Source organism: Taurulus bubalis (assembly GCF_910589615.1).
Source record: "Taurulus bubalis genome assembly, chromosome: 12".
Lineage (NCBI taxonomy): Eukaryota > Metazoa > Chordata > Actinopteri > Perciformes > Cottidae > Taurulus > Taurulus bubalis.
The window spans coordinates 23028137-23051826 of NC_136600.1; the positions used below are offsets into that span (position 1 = coordinate 23028137).

Genomic DNA, 23690 nt, shown 5'->3' on the forward strand with positions numbered 1-23690 from the left:
CAAATTGTAGTGTAGATGGAAAGATAGTTTTGACACATTGTAGATAAATGCTATAGAAGGATGGATGGCTCGGTAGATGAACTTGACCACTTTCATGTGTGTAGATGCACAGACACTCAAACCGACACCCACATTTTTATGGGCTAATTTCATGTTGTTTACAGGTCCGTGTGTCTTCACTAACCCATGTGCTGTATCCTCAGCGGGCTAGTTTAAAAGGGTTACGACAGATTAATTCCACTGTGCTGGGCCTCCACTGATGATGATCCATCAATCATCCTCCTGCACGTCTTCAATATCTGAACACTGATGGCCGCCTTGGTTTAAATGAAAACTCTCCAAGTCCTTCAGCTTTTAAACTAGCAGTCAAGGAAACGAGCTTAAGCTGTTGCTCATCACCATCTCTAGACATCACATCATCTATTGTTTTGATCATGTACATGTGTTACTGTCAGTGAGGGGGTTGCAACGTCCTTCTGGACTAAATGCAGCTAAATTCTCCTCCATGTAACATAGTGATCCACCATGAAGGCTGTGACTGTTCTCAAGTCCTGTCTGATTGCTTATTTGTACTGCTTTTTTGCCGGAGTAGGGCTTTTTATGATATTAATGTAGTGGATACATTGTGGTGGTGCTCAGTGATCACATCAGCGTACTTCACATTGTCATAATAAATGTATAAATTGACATGTTTGTCCTTGTTATGGGGGGGGGGCACTGTCTTGAAAAAACATGGAAGAATGCATACAATCATGGACGTCCATAAGGACAAATCTAGTTCCCACTTTATATATTGCCTATATTATTATCTATACACATACTGTGTACTCCCAGCCTTAATTCAAAGACGCATCAATTCAGAATTCCTGTACGTGCTTTCCTAAAGAGTTGTTTGTGCCCTAGATGTGTGTGAGCTCAGTGACTAAAGCTTCTTAAACTACTCTAAATCTAATATGCAAAGGAAAACGAACGATAAACCATACTGGTTCAGCCAAAATGGCACTTTTGGTTAGCACTTAAAAATGTGACTCTTTTTGCTACAACTGCCAGTGTTTATCCGCATGTGCCAGTTTTCTTTCACTGCTCCCCTGTAAACCATTGCCTACATCAACCACCCACGTCATTTGGTTGGTGTGTTGCTGGTGTTGTCGTTATGAATGGCTACAACAGATGCAGACACACAGTTTGTGGCTCTCTCACTGAACTGCTGAACGGATCTCAATCCCTCTCAGTTCCTCTTCTCACTCTGTTTTGTTCATTATGACAACTACAGTGTGAATATCTGTATTTCTTGCTTCTGCCTGTCTGACTATGTGGGCTTTTGTGGGCCTCCAAGCCCGGATGTGTTGCGTTTCTCCGTGTGTACAGACGTCGCTCCCTCGCCAGCATCCCTCCAGCAGGGGGGTCGTTTATCTGCTCCAGATGAACTCGCTGTTGTTTTTCAGGAGGGTCGGGCTGGCTACAAATAAATCCCTTTGTTTTTACTCTTTGAACTGGAATTCTCTTTGAAAGGCCGGGGGATTAAACAAATATGATGATCGGGTGAATCGGCTATTGACAAATCTCTTGCAAATGACACTGTTGTTGGTAAAAATCCAAGCTTAATGTGTGCTTTTGTGCGAGTGGGTCAATCGTGTTGTCAGGAATTTGACATCTGTGTTTGTGTGTAAAGGAAAATAGGGAGAGTGTGCTCCTTCTGTGTTCTGTTTTTAGATAATCTGTTCTAAATATTCTTTTGAAGTAGCAGTGACATCATTGCTGACATTTGTCAGCAGAAGAAACAGAGAGATCTTTGTTTAACACACAGAGACACACATGCACAACATCAGTTGTTCTCCAAACTGCCTCTGCACCAGAAGAGAGCATCTAAAACTCTTCCTTTGTAGTGTGTGTGTGGCCTTTAATGTCTCCAGTTAGTTGCCAGTTTGTCTTTTGTGCGTGAACATGTGGGATGCATCCCTGTTTTCCAAGCAAATGTTGTATGCTGGCATCCTTCCACAGGTTGTCTGCAGGTCCTTGAAAAGTTTTGAATATCAAATAATTTCACGGGATAAAATATTAACATATCTTAAATACAGTTAATAGATACTTGTTTGTTATTATCTTCTTTGTGTTTGATTATTACAAAGTATGACATCACCAGACAGCTTTCAGTGATATTCGGTCGTGTAGATACACACTATGATAACATTTATATTCTTGAATAAAATCTATTTACTCATTTTAAATGACTCTGCTACAGAGTGATTTTAGTCTGTGTCTGACAGATGAACCTATTGTATCACCCCCTTCCTTTATTAGTGCAACAGCCTGGTTTCACCTGGGACTACCTATGAAAATGTAATTTCATGTTCAAATTGATTCACAATATTAGTTTCATTAAGTTGCATATTAATTTCATTTGGACCTATTAACTCCAAATTAGATTGGCTTCCCCCTCACGCAACTCATTGTGATCCCTATCAGAAAATAATTTCAACATAGTCCATCTCGTCCTCAAATGCCCCCTGGCTTTTTTATTTAAAGAACATCGCCAGGTTTCTCCGAGGCCTTTAGCACAGTTATTTTGATTAGTCTTTACTTGATTCATTAACGAGCAAAAACCCTAATTATTTCTTTGGAGGTTCAGTCCAAAAGCAGTAATATGTCTCCACGACGAGTATCACAGACATTTTATGGAAGCAAAGGACACGTATTGACTGATGTTTTATTGCTTTTAACGTGTACTCTGAATCAATAATATTTGGAAGCAGATGTGATTCAAAGAAATGTAATCAATTTGACCACAATCATTTGTTTCAGTAAACAAACTTGATCCACAAAATATAGTTAAATGAATCAAGTCTTACATATTTTTGAATAATAATTTCACTGGCCTCTTATTTGCAACATCATGAATCGACATCGAAACATAATAACTCCATCCTCTCAGGGACAATGAACATCAGCTGCTTCTTTACACCAACGGACACAAAAGGCACTAAAATCCAACAGAATCACTCAATGCCATTGTTTTTAGGCTGTTATGTACTTTTTAGGTTTGATTTTTAAACCGCTTTTTGATAAAGGTTGAGCTTTTTAAACCACCACCGCTATGCCCATGACCCACACACACTCAAAGTCGTCATCTGTCTCATCATCACTCTCCACACATTAGGAAGTGGAGCCATGAGGGACGTGCCAAATGTCATTTTTTTATATTCAAAGCTTCTATTGATGTTTTAATTTGAAGCTGGGAATGTCTGTCAATACAAGCACTTGCCTAAAAGTTTGGATTTGCAACAATACAACATATATGTTTTCATTTTGGTGGTGTATGTGCATATGGAAAGGTCGGCAGAGGGCGGTGAGGCAGCGGAAGGAATAGTAGTTGACGAATGAAATACTGGAAACACACACACACACACACACACACTGTTGGTGTTTACCAACATGGCATTGAATCAGACCCATTTCCTGTGTGCTCCACCCGACTCGTGCTCCTGATGTTAACTCCAGCAGCTGACGTTCGGCTCCTTCATTGGCTTACGTTTCAGTTGCCAGTATTTCATTTTGGATTGTTTCCTCCGTGGTTTCTTCCATAGATTCTTTATGCAAACTGATGCGCCTGAAGGCAGAGTTCATTTTTCATACAGCCTCAGACTGGAAAAAGACTTGACTGTCTTCTAATGCTCTGTTATGTGTCCCAGTTTTAGCACTCTCGATACTTTAGGGAAGCTGGTGTGTGTATGTGTGTGTGTGCTTTGCCCTAGGCTACACTAACGGTTCCATCTTACTCTTTCTCTGTGTGTGTGTGTGTGTGTGTGTGTGTGTGTGTGTGTGTGTTGTCAGCGACGGTAAAAGCCCCTTTGTGAACAAGTTAAATCGTGATGCTTTAGCATCATAAACAAGGAATTTACAGCCACTCAGTCAGAATGGTTCATTAAACTTGTGTGTGTGTGTGTGTGTATGTGTGTGTGTGTGTGTGTGTGTGTGTGTGTGTGTGTGTGTGTGTGTGTGTGTGTGTGTGTGTTTTGTTGCTATGTCTGTTTGTGTGAACCGTTGCCATTCGGCTCCAGGCATTAACAAAAAAAGCCCTTTGTTCCACAGTAACAGCTCATTTCATTTCATTATCTGTCTCTTCCCTGTTCTCTATTTATTTAAATTTCTGGCAGTCATAATCTCTGTTATTGTTATTGCAATGCGCTAAAAGTCAGGTGTTAATGATCCTTCGCTCTAACCCCAAACCAATAACCAACTTCATCGTTTGTATCCTCCAGGCAGGCAGTATACAGAGAAGTAGGCAGCTTATCCTTCCAGATAGATAGTTAGAAGTTGAATTAATGATATGGAGGCTTGTGCTGCTGTGAATATTGCACCATAATGACAGTGGTCAAGCTTGACGCAAATATTTTGTATTTATAATTCCCAAACAGTTTCCTATACCGTCAAAGTGTGTTTTTTCTTCTTCTTTTCTGAGCCATTTTATGATGCTGTGTAAATATTTGGTTCTTTTGGGTTAATGGTTTCCTTAGCCACCCACCTCATTCTCCCTCAAATGCTTTCAGGGTTTAAACTAAGGGCAGGTTGGGAAAAAAAGCAAATATTGAACGATTTAATACATAATTTCAACAAATCTGTTTTTTGTTACGTGAGAGTGAAAATGTCTTACTGTTTGAATTATTGGCCTCACCTCTTTATGGAGTATAAAAGATAACCTTGGAGCCCAAACAGTTTCTTATCCTCTTCCTTTTGTTCAGCTCCCTCTATTCAAGTCCCTTTTTCCCTCTTTTTTCACCTTCTGACACTAATAGTAACCTATTTATTTGGTTAACGGAAAGCTAATTTAATCTGGCCATTAAGCCACGTTGGGTATTGCATGATGCCATTATTAGTGTTCTGAATAGATATTTAATACCTTTCTAAACATGAAGGTTGTAGATGCTTTATGCAAGCTACATATTATTAATCTCTAATCATGTTTTTCTGTGTCGTATTCTATTCATTTCGGTGGCGAGCTACACTCAAACTGGATTTGAACAGGCTAGTGTCTCGTCTCTCACAGACCCTTATCCCTGCAAAATCCTTGAATTTTATAATCATCACAGAAAAATAAACACACTATTTGACCAAAGCTAGGTTAGGTTGCTTCATTAGTAGACTTGGTTTGCAGTAGTTGATTAACAGTGGAAAATGAGGCATCTGTCTCGACATACATTACAACAAAGCAAACACAGACAAACATGATAAAGGTACTTAAAGCTCCAGATCAGTGCTGCTAATAATTATGATTTATTCACCTGAATGATGGCTGCTGGAACAAAGCTGCTTTTATGCCGCTTTGTTCTGCACCGTGGTAGGGCTGGGCGGTATGGCCAAAAATTCATATCACGGTATTTTGTAAGATTCTGGCGGTTTCACGGTATATCACGTTTTTTTCCCCCCGAATAAACGCATTCATTTATTGACGCCGAAAAGGACCGCCGCCCCAATCGTTTTCACCACTCGCTCACAACTGGCCAGCAGCTGTTTTGATTGGTACATAGGGAGCTAAACATGGAGGGATTTAGGACCCAGGAGAATGTCCCTTGATACTAGTGGCGCATGCGCAGCCGTAACGACTTATGTCATTCTTCGGCAGGCAGCAACATTTAATGTTTACAGTCACAGATGCGTGTCCAGCGGTCTGAGCTACTTACGTCTCATGGTTTGAAAGAAATGTCATCGCCAAAATGCATGCTGGGTAAAACCCGCACAGGAAGAGACTTCTTCCTGCACAAGAAAAGTCTTTCTGTGTGGGCGGTGTCATTTACCCAGTAATTTTGGCGATGTAATTTCTTTCAAACCATGAGTCAAGTGAGTTAAAATTCATACCGTACGGAAAACTGAAACCGGTATACCGGTTGAACCGTATACCGCACATCCCTACACCGTGGTACTAAATACCTCCGTCCAGAGGGGAGAAGCTGAAACTCCCTGTGCAAAGGGGGAGAGTCTGATACAAATGTGAAAAGTGTGTGGTGTGTTAGCGTGCATTTTGAATATGTTTGTGTGAGCTGGTATGCCCCCATGTTAGCTGCTTGTTTCCTGTAGTTTGCGTCTGGCTACCACAACTTCTCCATCCGCTCTCCACACGGACTCAGTGGAAGAAGAGGTCTCATCAACCTCGCTGCTGACCTTTACAGAGATGGGTTTTAACCATTGGGGACAGAGGTGTTGTGTTCAGGCGTTTAGCCTACTGAGAGAGTACATCAGTTTGGGTCACAGGCATCTAAATGGAGAGGAAAAACAATATGCCTGGTTAGGACTTGTGACTGAAGCCACAAACACAATGTCCTGTATGTCAGCTCGACTTGCAACCTTAAAGAAGAAGTTAATACAAAAGTACTTATTGCCTTTTGTTCCTGACCCGATGTGTCCCCAAGTCACATGGCAGATTCTTAAGAAGGAAAGCAGAATGCAGAAATTGATTTTTAGGTCAAATGTTTTTTCTTTTTCTTGTCGCAATAATGCTCCTGTGTCAGCCAGAGTAATAAAAGAGGAGTTGAGGACACAAAGCTCTGTGTTTTTCTGCCTGTTAAATCTATGAAAACAGTGGGAAGCAGTCACGACACGGCTTTTAAACATAATGTTGTCGTGGTCACCCCTCTATGCTCTTTTAAACTCTGTTTATTACACAATTAACTGCACTTTAAGCTATGACTGCTTCAAAATAAGATGCATTTAAGCTCATTGCTCCAATGAGGTGACCCAAAAAAAAAAGGCTTGCGCAGATATTAGAAGCAGCTTCAAAATGCAACATTCATATTATTAATATAGCAACAAACAACAATTTGCTATGTAAAGATAGAGCATTGTAATGTCTATTAAAGCAGAAAAGGTCCCCTTCTTCTGTGTGTGTTGTTATCCAAGCGGTGTGCAATATATACCACATTATTTTCCTCCCTCATATTGGAATTGGCGTCGGCCCCAACTATTCCATATAGTTTGGGCTCTAAAAAGTAGCTTGAACTGGAAGACAATCATAACAGCGAAGGCATACAGTACACACTGTCCTGCGTATATGTTTGTATCTTTCTGACGGCATTACATTTGCAGCAAAAAGTAAATAAAATCCCATCTCTTTCTTTGTCTCGTAATAAGTGACGCAAACATCAGCTCCTCTTGAAAGGAAATTTCTTCACGATACCACGTCCTTTTTCTGCATTTCCTAACTGCAGCATCCAGTTCACTTTACTATCAACATTGTTCAATGTTTTTCAGCACATAGATGATCATCTTCAGCACCTGATAGTCACCAATCAGCACTCCTCAGAGCTTCCTCCTCTGCAACAACTTTGGTTTGGAAATCAGTCAAACTCAGGACATTGTGTTTTTGATGCCAGGAGCCTTGACATGGTCAAAAAGACAACAGCACAGTTTGTTTGACGCCTCTCATAATACAGACAATCACTTAAGAATAGTAGATTCACTCTAAGGAAAGAGGAGGCATTACTGCAGATCAAAGTATCTTGAAAGGGGAATGCGGTGCAGAGACACACAGGGAGGAACGGGTGGAGATGGGAAGTCATTAGCTGAGTTAAAAGCTAATTGAATCAGGCCGATGTGCTCTTTTGTAATTTAAATTTCCCTGGCAATTAAAGCATGGAAGTGAATAAGGCCGATGAGAACGAGGAGCTACAGAGAGACGCATGATGAGTTCAATGCGCACGCTTTACCCAACAAACTGAAGCGGGTGTGCATGCTCCAACTAGACTCCCTTTCAGGCCGTAATATCACCACCTCTGGGGTTCATGTGATATTCCCTGCAGATAATCTGCCCATATCTCTCGCTCATCTTAAAAGCAAATACACAAGCCACGTTGCGCCGCTCTACTTGACTGCGTTTTCATTCTGTTTTGATCATTGGTCAATGATCTCATCTTTTCTTTTCTGTTTTTTTTTCTCCCTGAGGAGAAGAAGTGAAAATGCTTCTTTTGAAGCCGCGACAAGAGGGAGAAATGTGCTGATGTGCTTCAGAAAAGTAGAGTTCCAGAGGAGTGAAGGGTGTTTACACAAGGGTTTCTAATCACGTACATATGTGTGGAGAATCGTGGGAATGCATGGATGCACAATATACACACGGCCCCTTTTTGATATAGCCCTTTAGCGCACATACAAAGACACACACCTCCACAAAGGAATTCCCATTTCTCTTTTACTATTTCGTTCCCGACACATGATCATATGCACACACACACACACACACACCACACACACACCTCTTCTCGCTGTGTACCACGGTGGCCTTTCCTGCTGTTTATCAAACCAATGTATGGGTAGTTTTCAGCTCCACTGGTCTGAACATATTCCATTTCCCTCTTCCCCACTGCTTAACACACAAACACACAAATACATGCCTGACACACACGCACACGCGCATGCATGCTCTCCATCCAATGTTCTTCCTACTCGCTCACCAGGAGAGACTTTGCTCCCCACAGTAAATCCAAAAGATTGATGTGTCTCCTTGGACAAAATGAGATTGCGTGTCATTACAAGGCATTACACTACAGAACTCCTGAGTAACTGAATTAGCCCCAGTGTGTCACAAGCAAACACAGTTAACACACACACACACACACACACACACACACACACACGCTCTCTATGATCGTCTTTCAGACTATTTGCACAGACCAGTTTCTTACATGTCGCCAGGACAGGGACATCAACATGGAGATGAGGCTTTATTTCTGTGACTCAAAGATTAAGTATATTGTTTTGTCTATTGCGTCGAGTCACATTATTTGGACAATGACACAATTTGTGTTATGTTTGTTGCCAGTGCATTGGATTACATCAGGAAACAGACCCTCCAGACTTCTACGTGAGGTTGCTTACCGGTATGATGAATCAGATTAAGTGTGTGTGGGTGTGACCCTTCTCCTAGATACCTCCCATTTTAGGGGTTAAAGTAGCTGTTGTAATGTGTAATGACCCCCAGACATCGCCGGACATTTGTGGTAATGCTCTGCTCCTCCACACTGAAGCGATCTTCACTGTGCTTCAGTCAATCAGACTACATTATCCCTGTGTGGCGTTATTTGCCTGTGCAGATAGAACAATGGTAGCGCTGCCTTCGCTGGGTCTGCTGCTCAAATTTCAATGCCAAGCCAAAGTGCTCCACTGTGGCGTTCCCGGCACTGTGAAACACCCCCATGGAATCATGTCGGCATCTTGGCAGAGGGACTTTCCTGCTCTCTGGCACACGCTCGTGAAACCTACGCAACACCTTGCCACTCGGCTGATCGTGTGTCGAGGCATGTGTTCGATCAACCCTGTGAAGAAGGCACCAGTGTGTTCGGTAAAAGAGATTTTACAGATCTGCACCAAAAATGCATCATTTAGTCGAACGTACCAGGTCTTATTAAGCATTCAATAACTTATCTAATACTTGCAGATATCCTTGTTTAGCTAGTTACTCATCTACTAGCCGGTGCTTTAGTCAGTCACCAGTTAAACCAGTGCGTCATTCAGAAGCTTGTCGAGTCACTGTGAGCAGGTCACTCGGCCTTGCGGTGATTCGGGTTGTCTGCCAGTGAACAGTAATCACATTAATAACAAGTGATTGAATAAGTCAGTTGCACAGTGAAGTGGTCAGTAAGGCAGGCCGGCAACAGGTGAGATAATTAGCTGGCTAAGCAGTGAATCAGCCAGCCTCCAAGTCTAACTTCAGATCTGGCTTCCTTCACTTTATCAGTATGTGTAGTGGTTCATAATAAACAAACACCACAGCATTCTTGTCCAGTTACAATGGGCTGACTGATGTAGCACAAACAGTGTCTCGAGGTCTGTCGACAGACAAAACAAGAAGTTGGGAAAACACTCCCAGTCGACGCAGGCTTGTAGTTTCACACGCATGCTCTCGCACACACACACATGCTGTCCCCCTCTAGTCAAAACAACAAGCGAGGCTGCTGTAGTAGTTACTGAAAATCTAAGGTCAGCATGTGACCCATTTTATAGAAACGCGCACGCAGACAAAGCTGTTCCAGTGTGCAGCACTGGGAACACGACTAAATAACAGAATTCAAGGGGTCACACAGGCTGGATTGAACACTAAGAGCAACAGGCCCCAGCTGCGTTAGGACACACACACACACACACACACTGGTCTATTCACAGATGAAAAGAAACATGCACACGCACACGTCCAATACACACAACATGGCAAAGGCAATATTATCTGTGAACTTTGTGTTTGTTTATTTCTCAGTCTGTCCAGAGCTACATATTGGCAGGAAAGAAGAAAGTCAATGGCCGTCTCCTTGTTTCTCTACTTAAACTCTTGACTGTTGAAAGCTCCAGACTCTCAAGTTAAACCCCATCGTCTGAATCAATTTTTGAGTGAGCCATCTTTAAAAAGCCACCGAAAAATGTTCACAACATTATACCCTTAAGAATCTTCTCTTGTCAGTGTTCTACTATTGTTGCTTTGCGGGTTAAAAAAGCAAAGTGTGAGTTTTACCGAGGAGGATAAGATAAGTTTGTCATATGCTCAATTTGGGAATTTAGGGAGTTTCATTTCTTTGTATATAATGTATGCAAAGGCCAAGCACAGCAACAAGCTACACACATCTAAATGTCTGTTTCATCCCCTGTGATGCACATTGTTCTGCAAAGTTCCTATGTGAGTTGAGTGCATCTCTTACTGTATATGAAGGGTAAATAGGGTTTAGCTGTCAACCTTTCCCTTGAATAACTAATCATCCTCTATTCATTGCTCCGAATAGGTCTTTACTCCATTGTGTCAGCATTCTTTGTTCCTTGACTCCACATTATTTTTGCAGCCTCCACTTTGACTTTGAGACGACACAAACAGTAAACTTACAGGCTCGAGGCTTTGTTCGCTCATATAATAACAGCTTTCAGATGTTGTTTGCTCGTATACAAACCCCTCTCCCAGTCTCAACAATAAGTGCGAGGAATAATCTTACTTTACAATTCGGAAGGTGCTCAGACTTCCCCTCACAGTTTGAGCTTTGTTGTCATAATTACATCTTTAAGCCTGCACAATATGAACACCCATTAATACACACATACACACATTGATGTAAATACTCACACGGCCCAATTTGTTTATGCATAGAGCAGTTTTCTAATTAACGTGTAGAGCCCTAAATGCTTATCATTGAGAAAGTCTTTTCTAGCTCCACTCTCCAGCAGTCGGTCTGATGCAGCACAAGGGAGCCACTCCAAAGGGAACCTATACCGTGTGTGTGTGTGTGTGTGTGTGTGTGTGTGTGTGTTTGCTAAGGACGGGTTTACAAATGTATAGAGGAACATCGGGGCTTTCCTTTCTTTGTTAACTTTTCAAGGCTGCAACCACACAATAGTCCCGCACTCTTGCACACACATGCACGAGGTGGCCTCTCATTGTAGCACATTGATGACCTACACTGTTGTCAGGTACAACGGTTACCTCTGTGGTTTAATTAACTGGGAAACAGAAGGCGCAGAGTACAGAAACAAAGGAGGGAAAGGATGGAGGCTTGATAAGGAGAACTTTTTTTTTTAAATTCTAGATGTATTTCTCTATTATACCACTTGGGAGTTACTGGTGTTAGTGTTTTTGTCATGAAATGCGTCATTTTTTATGTGTGTTAACATTAGTGTGAAATCATTGTGTAATTTCAGCTGCTCTCTAAAAAAAAAAAAGTGTTGTTGGTGGGTGGAATAAAATAAAATAGAACAGTGAAGACAAACTGTTCTTCCTCTTCCCTTGTATTCAGAAAGACAACAAGTTAAGCAATTCAGTAACTGAAGCTCAGCACATCTTGAATACACAACAAAGAGTGTGTGTGTGTGTGTGTGTGTGCGTGCGTGCGTGCGTGTGTGTGTGTGTCAGAGGGACACCACTCCTCTCCTAGAGTCACTGTCAGTCGAAGGGGGCTGACTAGTTGTCGCAGTCTGTTTAGGCTGATGGTGAGGCCGAAACTGCTAATGCGTTGTTGTGATACTGGACAAATGCTCAGCAGCAGCACACAGGCACATGAACACACATACACATAATTGATGAAAACACACACACGCACACAAGCAGGCCACTGACTGTCTCTTGAGATTAATGTTGGTGTGATCCACTCAGCTGGGCCTGATCACATTAAGATGGATGGACCCCCTGGTGGTGTATGTGTGTGTGTTTGCGCGCACATGCAGGGCCCCATCTGTCTTTGTTTTCTCCACACTAGGTCCTCTGACCTAGCTGCCATCTTTAGTGCCCTCAACTCCGATAAGCAATACCCTGAGTGGGCGAGATGGATGGACAGATGGATAGATAGCGCTATTCTAAGTTAGGTTTCGCTGTTTTTCCTTTGGTGACATGTACAAATGCTCCTGGTGTTTTGGTTGTTTTTCAAAATGATTATAAAGATATTATGTTTTTTTATTTTTTAAAGTGTTCAAAACCTATAGGCTCCTTCGACCTTCTTGCGTTGCTGCTTTGTTGTGTTTCTGGTAATGTATCTACTCAGTAGCTAGCAGTAGCTAACAGTAGAGCGGTAAGACTAAGCATCGGCCTGGTGTGTGATGTGCACAAGTATCTGAATGTGAACCGATGGGAGAAGAGTAGTCTCAAGTAACCTTTCCAGGGCAATGTATTATATATTATGTCATCAACACAGGGTTGCACAATGAAATGCAATTGTAGCTCATTTGCTACATAAGACAAACACGACTAAACGAAAGTGAATTATTGTGCTGCATTTTTTATTTGGGTAATTTTAACAGCAGCAACAAAACAATTCTCTGGGACGATAATACGGCTGACATCCTAAAATAAAAAATTAACTTTGCGCACCAAGCGTCATTGATGTAAACAGAGTCTGATGCCTCCTCTCGTCCCACCGGAGTCCTCCTTCCTCCCGCTCCTCGTTGGGCAGATGACTCCTCTTCCGGTGGCATTTTGGTCCCGTTTTTGTTAAGTTCTCTTTCTAGAATGGCTTCATTACTTCTTTTTTCATTGAGTAGTGGAACCCGTGAGGATAGCTCTCCACTACTTCATTATCCTCGCCCCGAGTTCTGTATCGCTGGCCATGTTTGCGCTGAACTTCTGGGGAATCCGTGATATTTCTCCATGAGTCTGTCACGCACATGATGCAGGCTTCACACTTGTTATCTACAACTGTCTGATTTCAAAGTCTCGTACTAGCTGCCTTACATTACAGCATTCTGGTTGTTAATCATTAGCAAGGCATTTTAGTCATAGCACTGTACTTTATACACTTCACAGCAAACCAATGTGAACACTGTTACACTTTTATTAACGAGAAATTGGAGCTTTTGATCTTGATTCTGTCAAAAGCTTGTGTTGCTGCTGCCGTGTTAAAATATGGTCATGTTGTTTTCTTCATGAGTAGCTGGATTGTGGTCCAATATTAGTCACAGTTTGGTTTGTATGGGGTTTATTATTAAGCGAAAACACCACTTGACATGCTGTATTTTAATTATGATGTGTTTTTTGTTTGTTTTTTACATCGTGCTGGTATACACTTGGCAGGCCTTGCTCTATTTGATCTTACTATTTTGCACCATACATGAATTCACATGGTAAATGGAGGAAACATCATATATACGGGTCTTATTTAACTCTTATTTAACTCCTGTTCACCCAACAGCATTTTCCTACAACAAACTAGAGCCAACAGTGAAATACTAAGTGAAAAGAAACCACTGTGGTAACAACAGTGTGTATTTTTAACCCAGTATGACAAATTTGAGGTCAGAAATAAAACCCTAATGGAGTAAATACAAAAAGCACTTCTAACAGTGGCCCCCCTTATTCTTTTCAGTAGTGATTTACAGACAACTCTTGAATAAAAGCCGCTTTCATTCTGAACAAAGACTCCCCTAGAGTGTATACCATGCCGTGCTTCTAGATCTGGTGTAAGGCAGTATTTCTCCCTTTTTTCTCTCGGTTTAATTGTTTTCTGTCTTAAATTTTCTGCTTCATAGTCGTACTCCCTCCCTTTCACGGTCAATTTGAATTAAGCGTCTCTACTTTCTGTAAAACAAAACAGTGTATTGAGTCTAATCTATCCATTGCTCGCCTCGGTCGAGTAGACAGCTGTCCACGGTTATTTTGGAGCTAGCTGGAGTCCTTATGAACAGTTTAGGAGAGAAAGGACGGGTTTGACTCGCCGCTTTCTTCTCCAGCGTCTGCTCTTTTGGGAACGGGTGCATGAATAGATTTCATTAAAACATTAACTAGTTTGTTCTATCTATCTGTGCACTCACCATGTTGTCCTCAATCCCTCCTATTTCCGTTATATTGCAAATGATTTAGAATGCATAGTTTTATAAAATAAGCAAACCAATCATCAAAAGCAAATACATGACTTGTTTAGTTAATTGCCAGACAAATGTAGTACGAGAAGCAATCATATGAACTATGAATAAAGTTAAATTAGCTTTCCAACTTGCTGGTATTGCATCAGCTTCATTCTTTGTGAAATATTAGCTTGTTTGAATGCCTTGGCGCGCAACAAATAATACAAACTGTTTCATATTTTTGGGCTCATTTTTATGCTATATAGAATACTGCTCTCTGCATCCCTCACTTTCACTTTCTCTCATCACCTCTCTGTCTGCTCCTGTGCGTCTAGGTGTCTGAATGCATGTACCTACTGTAAGACGAAGCACGCCAGAGGAGACCTCGCCAGCTATCCCATCGAGGAGCTAGTGGAGAGAGCCAGGCAGTCTTTCCAGGGTGAGTACATGATCTCCCTCACACAAGCCCACTCAGACGAACACGCATGAGTCTGAATTGTGGGTGTCTGTTAACACGCAGGATCCTTTTAAAGTCTTGGAGATACTTAAATGACAATTGGGGTCATTGAATGTCAGAATATACCGAATATATATATATTTGCTGTGGAACGGGAAGTGCTGCTTTTAGACAATTAAAGGTGTTGATAAAGCATGACGAGCATCTTGGAGAGAGGATGCCAGATGAACAGCTGTTGTGCCCTGGCATCTGTTCCTGAAAAGTCGACTCCCAGAATCCCTAATCGCACAGCAGGCCATGCCCCAGGCGGGTCAGTCAAGGTCAAGTCTACACATCAATGAGACAAATCTCACTACCAGAGCCTTTATTATCCATCTTTGACTTAAAAAGGAAAAAGTTTTTTAAATTTCTAAAGTTTTTTGTCTCGGTGTGCTACATCTGTATTGCATTCACTGCAACTATTGCATACATAGGGAATTCAGATCCATCCCACTCGCATCGTCTTCCCTCTTTTTCTCTCCTCTGGATTAGAAACTTCTTAATTTGTGTCCAATGCAACGTTTCGGGTCTTTATGAGCCTTTAGAAGAGTTGTTTAAGCCTAATGAAATGTACAAATTGTTTGTGTCAGTAAACAAGACCTCATCCCTGTACATGTACTTGTGGGATATCCCACCACTGACGGCTGATGAAAAGCAGCCTTTTTAACCGCAGATGCAACAGAAACAAATCTGCAACCTGTGTTTTAAGTTCGATGTTCTGAACATCTGACGGCATTGCTTTGAGAACACACAACTGACAGTTACACAATCTTAAAAAAAAAACATTAAGTCAGGACTTGTGTGGCCACTGTGTTGTTAATGTTTCTGTTGCAGCCTTTAAGTCCAAAAACACCACAGCAGCGTTAATACAGTTTCCACTAAGAAAACTAAATTGTAACCCAGAAGTGTAACAGATGTGAACAGGCACAGCAGTTTAAACTCCTGTTTGTGGCAGGAAAACAGCAGCGAGGTAGGAAATTGGCACGCCTGTCAAGTTATTTTATTATCATGTACACAACAAATACAGTTCAGCAGTCATTTCCAATGACATTCCTCCATCTCAGACTCGCTCCAATTGTGCACTTACAGATAAATAAAAATCACTTTTGGAACCAATCTAATAAGAATGCTACTGGATACCCGGTATTCCACCTGGTATGGATGCTTATATATTGGATCAATACACAAGTAGTTGTACGATTTTTGACTGTGCTATAGTAATATCAAAGAGCAACTTTTTAAAACTGAGCTATCGTCGCTCTCAGTTTACATCTTGGTCATGAAAAACAGGAGTCTACCCTTGACAAGGACATGGCTTTCTAAATCCCATTCAGAACTCTTTAAAACAGCTGCATCCATGCCACCGCAGTGCCCGGGGGTGGGCAGTCAAGGGCAAACTCACCAGCTGCTAGAACCGTGGAGCGCACACGTGTGTGTGTGTGTGTGTGTGTGTGTGTGTGTGTGTGTGTGTGTGTGTGTGTGTGTGTGTGTGTGTGTGTGTGTTTGTGTTTGCACACATGCTAGATGTGGGTAACAGAACAGGGTGAATATACACCTGCCCTTTACACTTGGGAAAGCCTAACAGTGCCTGAATTACTGTCTTGTGAGCGAAATATTTGGGTAAACTTCAGGTCCAGCCTCCGTGACAACCCCAGACAATATTCAATAAATAAATGAATAAATACATGTTATTCATTTATAAACCAACATGTTCTCAAAACAATTGTCATGTTCATGTCAGACTCCATGGGATAGACTTGACATCGGTTAACCATAGTTGTAGAACACAAACCAGGAACTTCAGTTTGGGGATCAGATACGAAGGGTGCGTGTTCGTGTGTGTGTGTGCGTGTGTAATCTGTTAAAACGCAGGAAACATGAATGTCAGAGACGGTTAGTTGTTGTTTTCAAAACAGAGAAGGAGGAAGTTGGAGGTTACCGCCTGTCATGATTTACAGACCGTTGAAATAAGACAGTGAAATGTCGATGGGTAGTGAGAGAGATGAGGTTTCAGTCTCTTTCTATTGCTCTCTATGGTGGATCCAAAAACACGTGTCCAAGTTATTAAACCTTTAAAGGGAGAGTGTGTAACATTAGGGGGGGTTTATTGGCAGATTTTGAATATCATTTTCAGAACTGTTTTAATCGGCGTATAATCACCCGAAACTAATAATCGTTTTCTTTTGCTGAGAAAAAAGCCATTTAAATCAATGTTTCTACAGCAGCAGAGAACGGGCACCGACTCCAGTGAGAGACATTCATGTTTTACGTTATCGGACGTTAGGGATGTGTTACTGGTATTAAACGGGCCCCGGAGATAAATAATTAAAAAAACGGTAGTATTGATAAGCTCTGACGTTACGGGTGCTTCTTATTAGTACTTTTGAATATTTGTATGTAATTTATTATAATGCTGCAGCGCGTATCTGCTCTGCTCTCTCTGACCACACACACACACACACACACACAAGGTGCGAGCCTTTGTGGTGAAATGAACCAGTTGAAGTGAAGGATATATTAATTGACGGGCAACCACACTTGTTAATGTACGTGCAATAAAAAGAACATGTATGCAGTGGGTTGCAACATGCCACAAACTACTAGATGGATGCCACAAGACGGTCGCAAAATTTGCATTTACTCGCTTCCATTCGCTTCTTTGCATTTACTTATTTTATGGAGAAAAAATACAGCACACACAAACTTGCATGTTGAGTGCTCAATCGAAACACAGTAAGGGTCACAACCTTTTGTGTGTCACATATAATGTATTCCTCTTTTGTTGAACACATAGAATCATCTTCCACATTTATGATCCAAAGGCACGCTATTTACTCCATCAAATATTTTTGTTAGGTTTGGAATTACATTATGACGCTGCAGCAATGCCCCCTCTTCTCTCTCACTCTCATTCTATTAGCCACCGTTTTCTTATCTCAAACAAATTGAGCCTCACAAATAGCCGCTGCTATTTGATTTGCTATTTGATGTCTTTTGAATAAAAAAATAAAAAAGCAGTATGAATGCTAATTTTGATTGGCCAGTCAGCCAGCGTTAGGGATATTTGATTGGTTTATCCCAGGGAACTTTTAAAGGATTTATGGGATTTACTCAAATGCGATTTGAGGTAAATAGCTCTCTTTCCATTTGGAAAAAATAGAGAGTGAGTGAGTGCACAGCTTTTAAAATAATCTGAATTATTCAAATGTATGAATGTATAATTTTTAACATCAGAGAGGTTTGTTAATGTATGCAGGTAATGGAGGCTGGAGATGTCATAGAAAATGACATGGTTGTGGGTGTGTATGGGTGGGGAGTGTGGGGTTCATGTGCATAGTTTTGTGCGTGACAGACATGTGATTGAGTGTGGGTTGGACTGTGTGTTGGCAAAGTGTGTATCCTTAGTTTTACTTGAAACGGCCTTAAGTGGAGTAATATTTAACCATATTGCTGAGATGAATTCTGGATCCATTAGTTGAATACGGTAGAAGGTAAACAACCTCCATCCAACCACCAATGACTGTTCTCCTCCTCCTTCCTTCCCTCTAGTCCTCTAAACTTAAACACCTCCTGCCTTCATACTTTCCCTTCCCACTAATGTGTTATTTCACTTCTTCCTATAGTTCTTCTGCCTTTTGGCCCTTTTCAGTCCTAACTCCATCGCTGTTCCCCTCTGCCCCTTTCTTTTGTCTGAACCTTTATAGTTGTATTAAAATGTGAAAAATGCGTATTAAAATGGGTCATAATAAGACAATAAATCTATTAAAACATATAACTTGCATTATCAACTACTGTTATCTCCAAATAACACTTCTTAAAAGCACAGACATTTGGCAATTTGTTTTTTCTCATTCAGTGTAGGTCTTTTTTGACATTGTGTTAAAGCCCCCAAATTGCCTGTCTGTGCATTAGATGAACTGATGGGGTTGACTCCCATCAAGGCAGTCCCTCTGCTGCAATGGACAGGCTGCTCAACCTTTAGGGCAACAACAGGCCTGGCACAATTTTGGACAAAAATGCTCAGCAGAGGAGAGCTGTAATTTGGCATTGTGAGGATAACCGTTAACGGAAATAAATTCTACCAAAAGCTGCTCTCCGTGGTCATGTGATGATGTGTGACCAAGCCTATAATTAAGCATGGGTGTGTGTCTGTCTGGGGATTTGCTTTTGACAAATATTCAGTTTGAAATAAACATGAATCCAACCGCACATGCTTCCTGAGATGTTTCTGATGCCCAGTACCAGGCTATAACTATAATATTAATATCATTTTTTTCACTGGAACATTTGTGTTTCATAGAAAACATAATAATGTCACTTTCTGCACATTTATACTACTATAAACTACTATTGCATTATTTGTTTGATCGTAAACTGGCTGTACTCTCCTCTCACATTCAAGACCGTGTTTTTTAAAAGCCTATAACCTCTGGGACCTGCACATGCCCTGTCCTGTAAACATGGTGGCTGCCTGAGAAATGTGACAGGAGACGAGGGGCCAGTCACACAGAGCGAGGTGCAGGGCTGCGTACGAGAGGGAACTCTATTTTTGTCGCCTTCTCATTTTAAACTGTCAGTTGGGTGTTTTTGAAATGCCCCCATCTACAACAGGACGTGACGCTCCATAGACAGAGGTGTCAAGTAACGAAGTACAAATACTTCGTTCCTTTACTTAAGTAGAAATTTTGGGTATCTATACTTTACTGGAGTATTTATTTTTCAGACGACTTTTTACTTCTACTCCTTACATTTTCACGCAAATATCTGTACTTTCTACTCCCTACATTTTAAAAATAGCCTCGTTACTATTTCATTTTGGTTTGTTTTCACTCCGGCTCGTCATCGTTCAAAAACACACACAAAAAACCCCTCTCCGCCCCGTTGTCCACAGACACGTGCGCGCGCACACAGGTGAGCACTGAGCACACACACCAGCGGACAGAGAGCGTCGAAAAATATGTCGCGTGAAAAGTAGACCGCTATATCTGCGTTTTAAACGCTCCCGGGGTGAAGATGCAACAGCAGCTCTCCTGTGAGGAGCAACCGGAGTTCTCCTCGCACCGGAGCGGCTCTCTGAACCCGGAGCGGCTCTCTGAACCCGGAGCGGCTCTCCTGCTCCAGGTGAAACGAGCCACGGTGCTCGTGTCTTCTACCAACAATGAGCTGCTGGCTTCACATATTACAAAAGTATAAAGTACACGGATGTAAAGCTAAGTCATTAATAAATACATGGACAAATGCCTGTACTTTTGGGTAAATGGTTACGGTACGCCGTTAACAGGTTACGCTTGCGCATGCGCGATTTGACGCGACGCCGTGAGCTCCGTGAGCTCGTCTTTTCCAGCTGTTGCGTTTCTCAAAATAAAAAAACAGATCTAAGCTCAATATTGAGCATGAATTGAGAGAGGCCATATAAAATCTACAACCCCGTTTATAACATGTGTAGAGGAAAGCAGCTCACTGCAGCCACTAATACTGATACAACCTGACGCTCACATGTCTGCACTCATTCTGTTTTGTTTGGCAAAAAAAAATAAAAGCTTATTGTTTTCCACAATGAGCTATTTAGTAGTAACTAAATATGAGTATTTTTTTGCACAGATAGAACTTACACAAAACATTGTCTGATGGGGCAATCTGATTTACTTGAAAGTGATTGAAATTGTCTTTATTCTGTTATTTATAAAAGCACAGATGAGTCACACAATTATGTTATTTACAGAAAAAGTTTGAGAACCACAGCTTTAAGTGTTTGTGTCGGAGTCGCCGCCTATTTTGCACTATTACAATACTTATGAAACGCATGTTAATGCTCAGTAGTACACATATGGTACTTTAATGTATTTGCATTGTAATAAAATGTGATCATTTTAAATGGGCATATATGCAGCTGAAACAGGTAGCCTAGTGCATCCCACATTTTTCAACATAACATTTTAAAACATTATAGTCATTATGGCCTTTATAAAAATGATTGTTTTGGGGGGAGGTGGGGTAGTGCACTATAGGCCCCTGAGACGCGGCTTAAGAGTTTTTCCTTAATGGAAGAAAAAAAATCCCCTTACATTACTTTTACTTTTATACTTTTAAGTAGTTTTTAAACCAGTACTTTTACTTAAGTAAAAAGCTTGAGTTGATACTTCAACTTTTACAGAAGTATTTTTAAACCCTAGTATCTATACTTCTACTTGAGTAATGAATGTGAATACTTTTGACACCTCTGCTCATAGATACAGACGCACTGCTATCACTCCCACATGACACACTTCATTAGTATGCATAATGCGTCTCAGACATCTCGACACAGCTTGATTTTTTTTTTTTTGGGCTCTAGCGGGTGTTGGCATCAAGACAACACACGCAAGTGAAACCTTGTATCATCAGTATTGCTTTTTTCTTTATGTAGACAGCTGGTGCTCTGCTCACTTATTTAAATATACTAGATTCTCAGCAAAACTACTGAAGTGTGTGTGTGTGTGTGTGTGTGTGTGTGTGTGTGTGTGTGTGTGTGTGTGTGTGTGTGTGTGTGTGTGTGTGTGTGTGTGTGTGTGTGTCAACAACTAGCATTAGTTTCTTTTTAGCACATGAAATATAATCACTATTTTTGTAAATCTTATTAAGCCCTTTTTATACGTCACCATCATACATTGAAGGCAAAATGTACCCACTAATATTCATCCGCTTTTCCCCTCATTTCCACATGACTGATGGCATCAGTGTCAAAAAGCGATATTAGCAGAAATGACACTGCTTAGTTTCCTGGTTCCAGCTCGATGACATGTGACGGATAGCCACAGATTATGTGGGCTAGCTTGTTGGCTAGCTCCAACATCTGTGACAGGTGTCAGCTCCTGTTTACCTCTGCTGCTGCAGATATGTGACACATGGACTGGCGTACTCGCAAAGGTTGCCAAGAATTGTCTTCTTCGGGTGAGTGGTTCCTCCAGGTTGGGTGTGGAGAGTTTAGTGGCTGAATTTGAATTACACCTTTAGATTAGATGACCAGAAAGGTAAATGAACCCTTTGAGGACAATCGATCATCACAGCAGCAAAGAAAAGGGACAAAAAAAGAAAAGGCTGTGGATTTTAGAGCGTAGAGCAGTATAATGTGTCATTCCAAAAATGTACAGGGTCAGTCGCTGTTGACAGTACCAGGTATTTATTTCTGCAGATGACATAACGTATCGATGTAGATCCGTATGCATATGTGAACTGTGCACGTTTTACGTAAAAGAGAAGAAGGTAAGACGATGAAAATGAAGCTCGGCTCTAATTTGTGTCTCATTGATTGAGAGAAGAGTGGAAATAGAGACCCAGGCCGTCGAGCACAGAGCTGAAATATTGATAGGGGCACATTGATCATAGTTGAGTCACCGCCATCAAAGTGTGGAGTATTGGAGAGACCTTGTGGAAAACAGCTGAGCATGCAAACACTAACTTGAATTTCCTGTGTGTGGAAGCAGTCAAATTCATTATCCTCTGGGAGAAGCTAAAAATGGATTTTTCTGAATGTCCTCCAGCCCGAGAAGTTGCTAATATTTTTCACACAGACAGAAGTTCCTCCGTGTGCTTTTCTGCACAGTGCAGCCTCCTGCAACAGTTTTTCATAATCTGGCTGTGGCGTAGCCAATAAACTCAAAACAGATCTTCACTCGCAAATACACACACACACACACACCAACCAGAGTTCAAGCCTATGTCACCACTACCGCAGCATCAAGAACTGATAACAAGTCTTCCGTTACTTGACTTAATTAGTTTAACTATCGTTGTGCTGTTAAACATCCAAATAAATGGTCTGTACAGAAGACAAGCTTATGTGAAACAGGGAGGCTGTTGTGGTTTGGGTGTATGATTATTTATCAACTTATTAAGAAGACTGTGAGACATTCGTCTCTTTTTGTATTTTTATTTTATGGCAAAAAACTTGCCGGTCATCATGGAGATGTGAATTAGCCTTTAGTTGGTCTTACTTTGTCAACATGAAACTCAAGATCTTTGTGATCCTAGCATTTCTCAAACGACTGCGTCGACACACTATTGTTTCTAATTGAATGACACAATCCCAGTGAAAATTCAGTTGGGGGGTTTCCACAGTGGACGTTTTGACTGGAAAACGCAGGTGTAATTAATAACACTAATCATGAGCGCGTTTCGTTTGGGTGTTACCGTGTCGGGGCCTTGTGTTTTTGGGACTTAGTTCTTCCTCTGCTTTTCTCCATGTGAAACGTAGTGGATAGAAATGATCCGCTTCAAAAAAGGTGCATTGTTATTTTGTGGAGCCAACAAGCGCCCAACATGGTCTGATGATTTTTATCCTCTGTTTGCTGGCTTGTTTGCAACCATGTAATATTCATCAACAGGTAGCTCGACGGCCAGTATTTGCTGTAGGCTGACGCACCGTACCGTAGCGGGTCAGTGGTGTGGGTTCTGCTGCCATGGCAGGTTGCAGAGGAGTGATTGAAAACCAGCTGTATATGGTTATGTTTCTCATTCAAGATGGCCACAATTGAGATGGAGTATCATCCCTCACTTGGCGCTGTTCTCCACCTCTCGGTCTGCTTCTCACCGCTTGTGTGACTATTCGATAACTGCGACTCGTTTGGCTTCAAACACAGTCATTCACACACACACACACACGACACACACGGGTATTTAAAGTTCACGCGCACGGGCACGCTGCTTCCTCAGGCGGTCTCTTCGGGCAATGTTTGGACAACCCATCTGAAGTCTCACCTCTACTACGAGTCATTATGCATGGCCATGATGCAGTGTGTGTCTTTGTCTTTTGTCACGTGTGTGTGTGTGTGTGCACAAGTTCTCAGTTTGAGTCGGCTTACTGGCGGGACAAGAGTCTGACTCACGAAAGAAAGGAGAGACCGGTTATTTTCTATTTTACTTGCCC

The 23690-nt window shown here is 41.5% G+C and overlaps 1 protein-coding gene across 1 annotated transcript in view; it reads left to right on the forward strand.

The window, feature by feature from the left end:
• Window positions 1–23690, forward strand: part of cdkal1 (CDK5 regulatory subunit associated protein 1-like 1) — a gene marked incomplete at its 5' end in the record, with an annotated part of 202690 nt that overhangs the window by 68912 nt on the left and 110088 nt on the right. The window contains one exon of the mRNA XM_079227879.1: window positions 14625–14728. Coding sequence (XP_079084005.1) covers window positions 14625–14728 — 104 coding nt within the window. The remainder of the gene's footprint in view (window positions 1–14624; window positions 14729–23690) is intronic.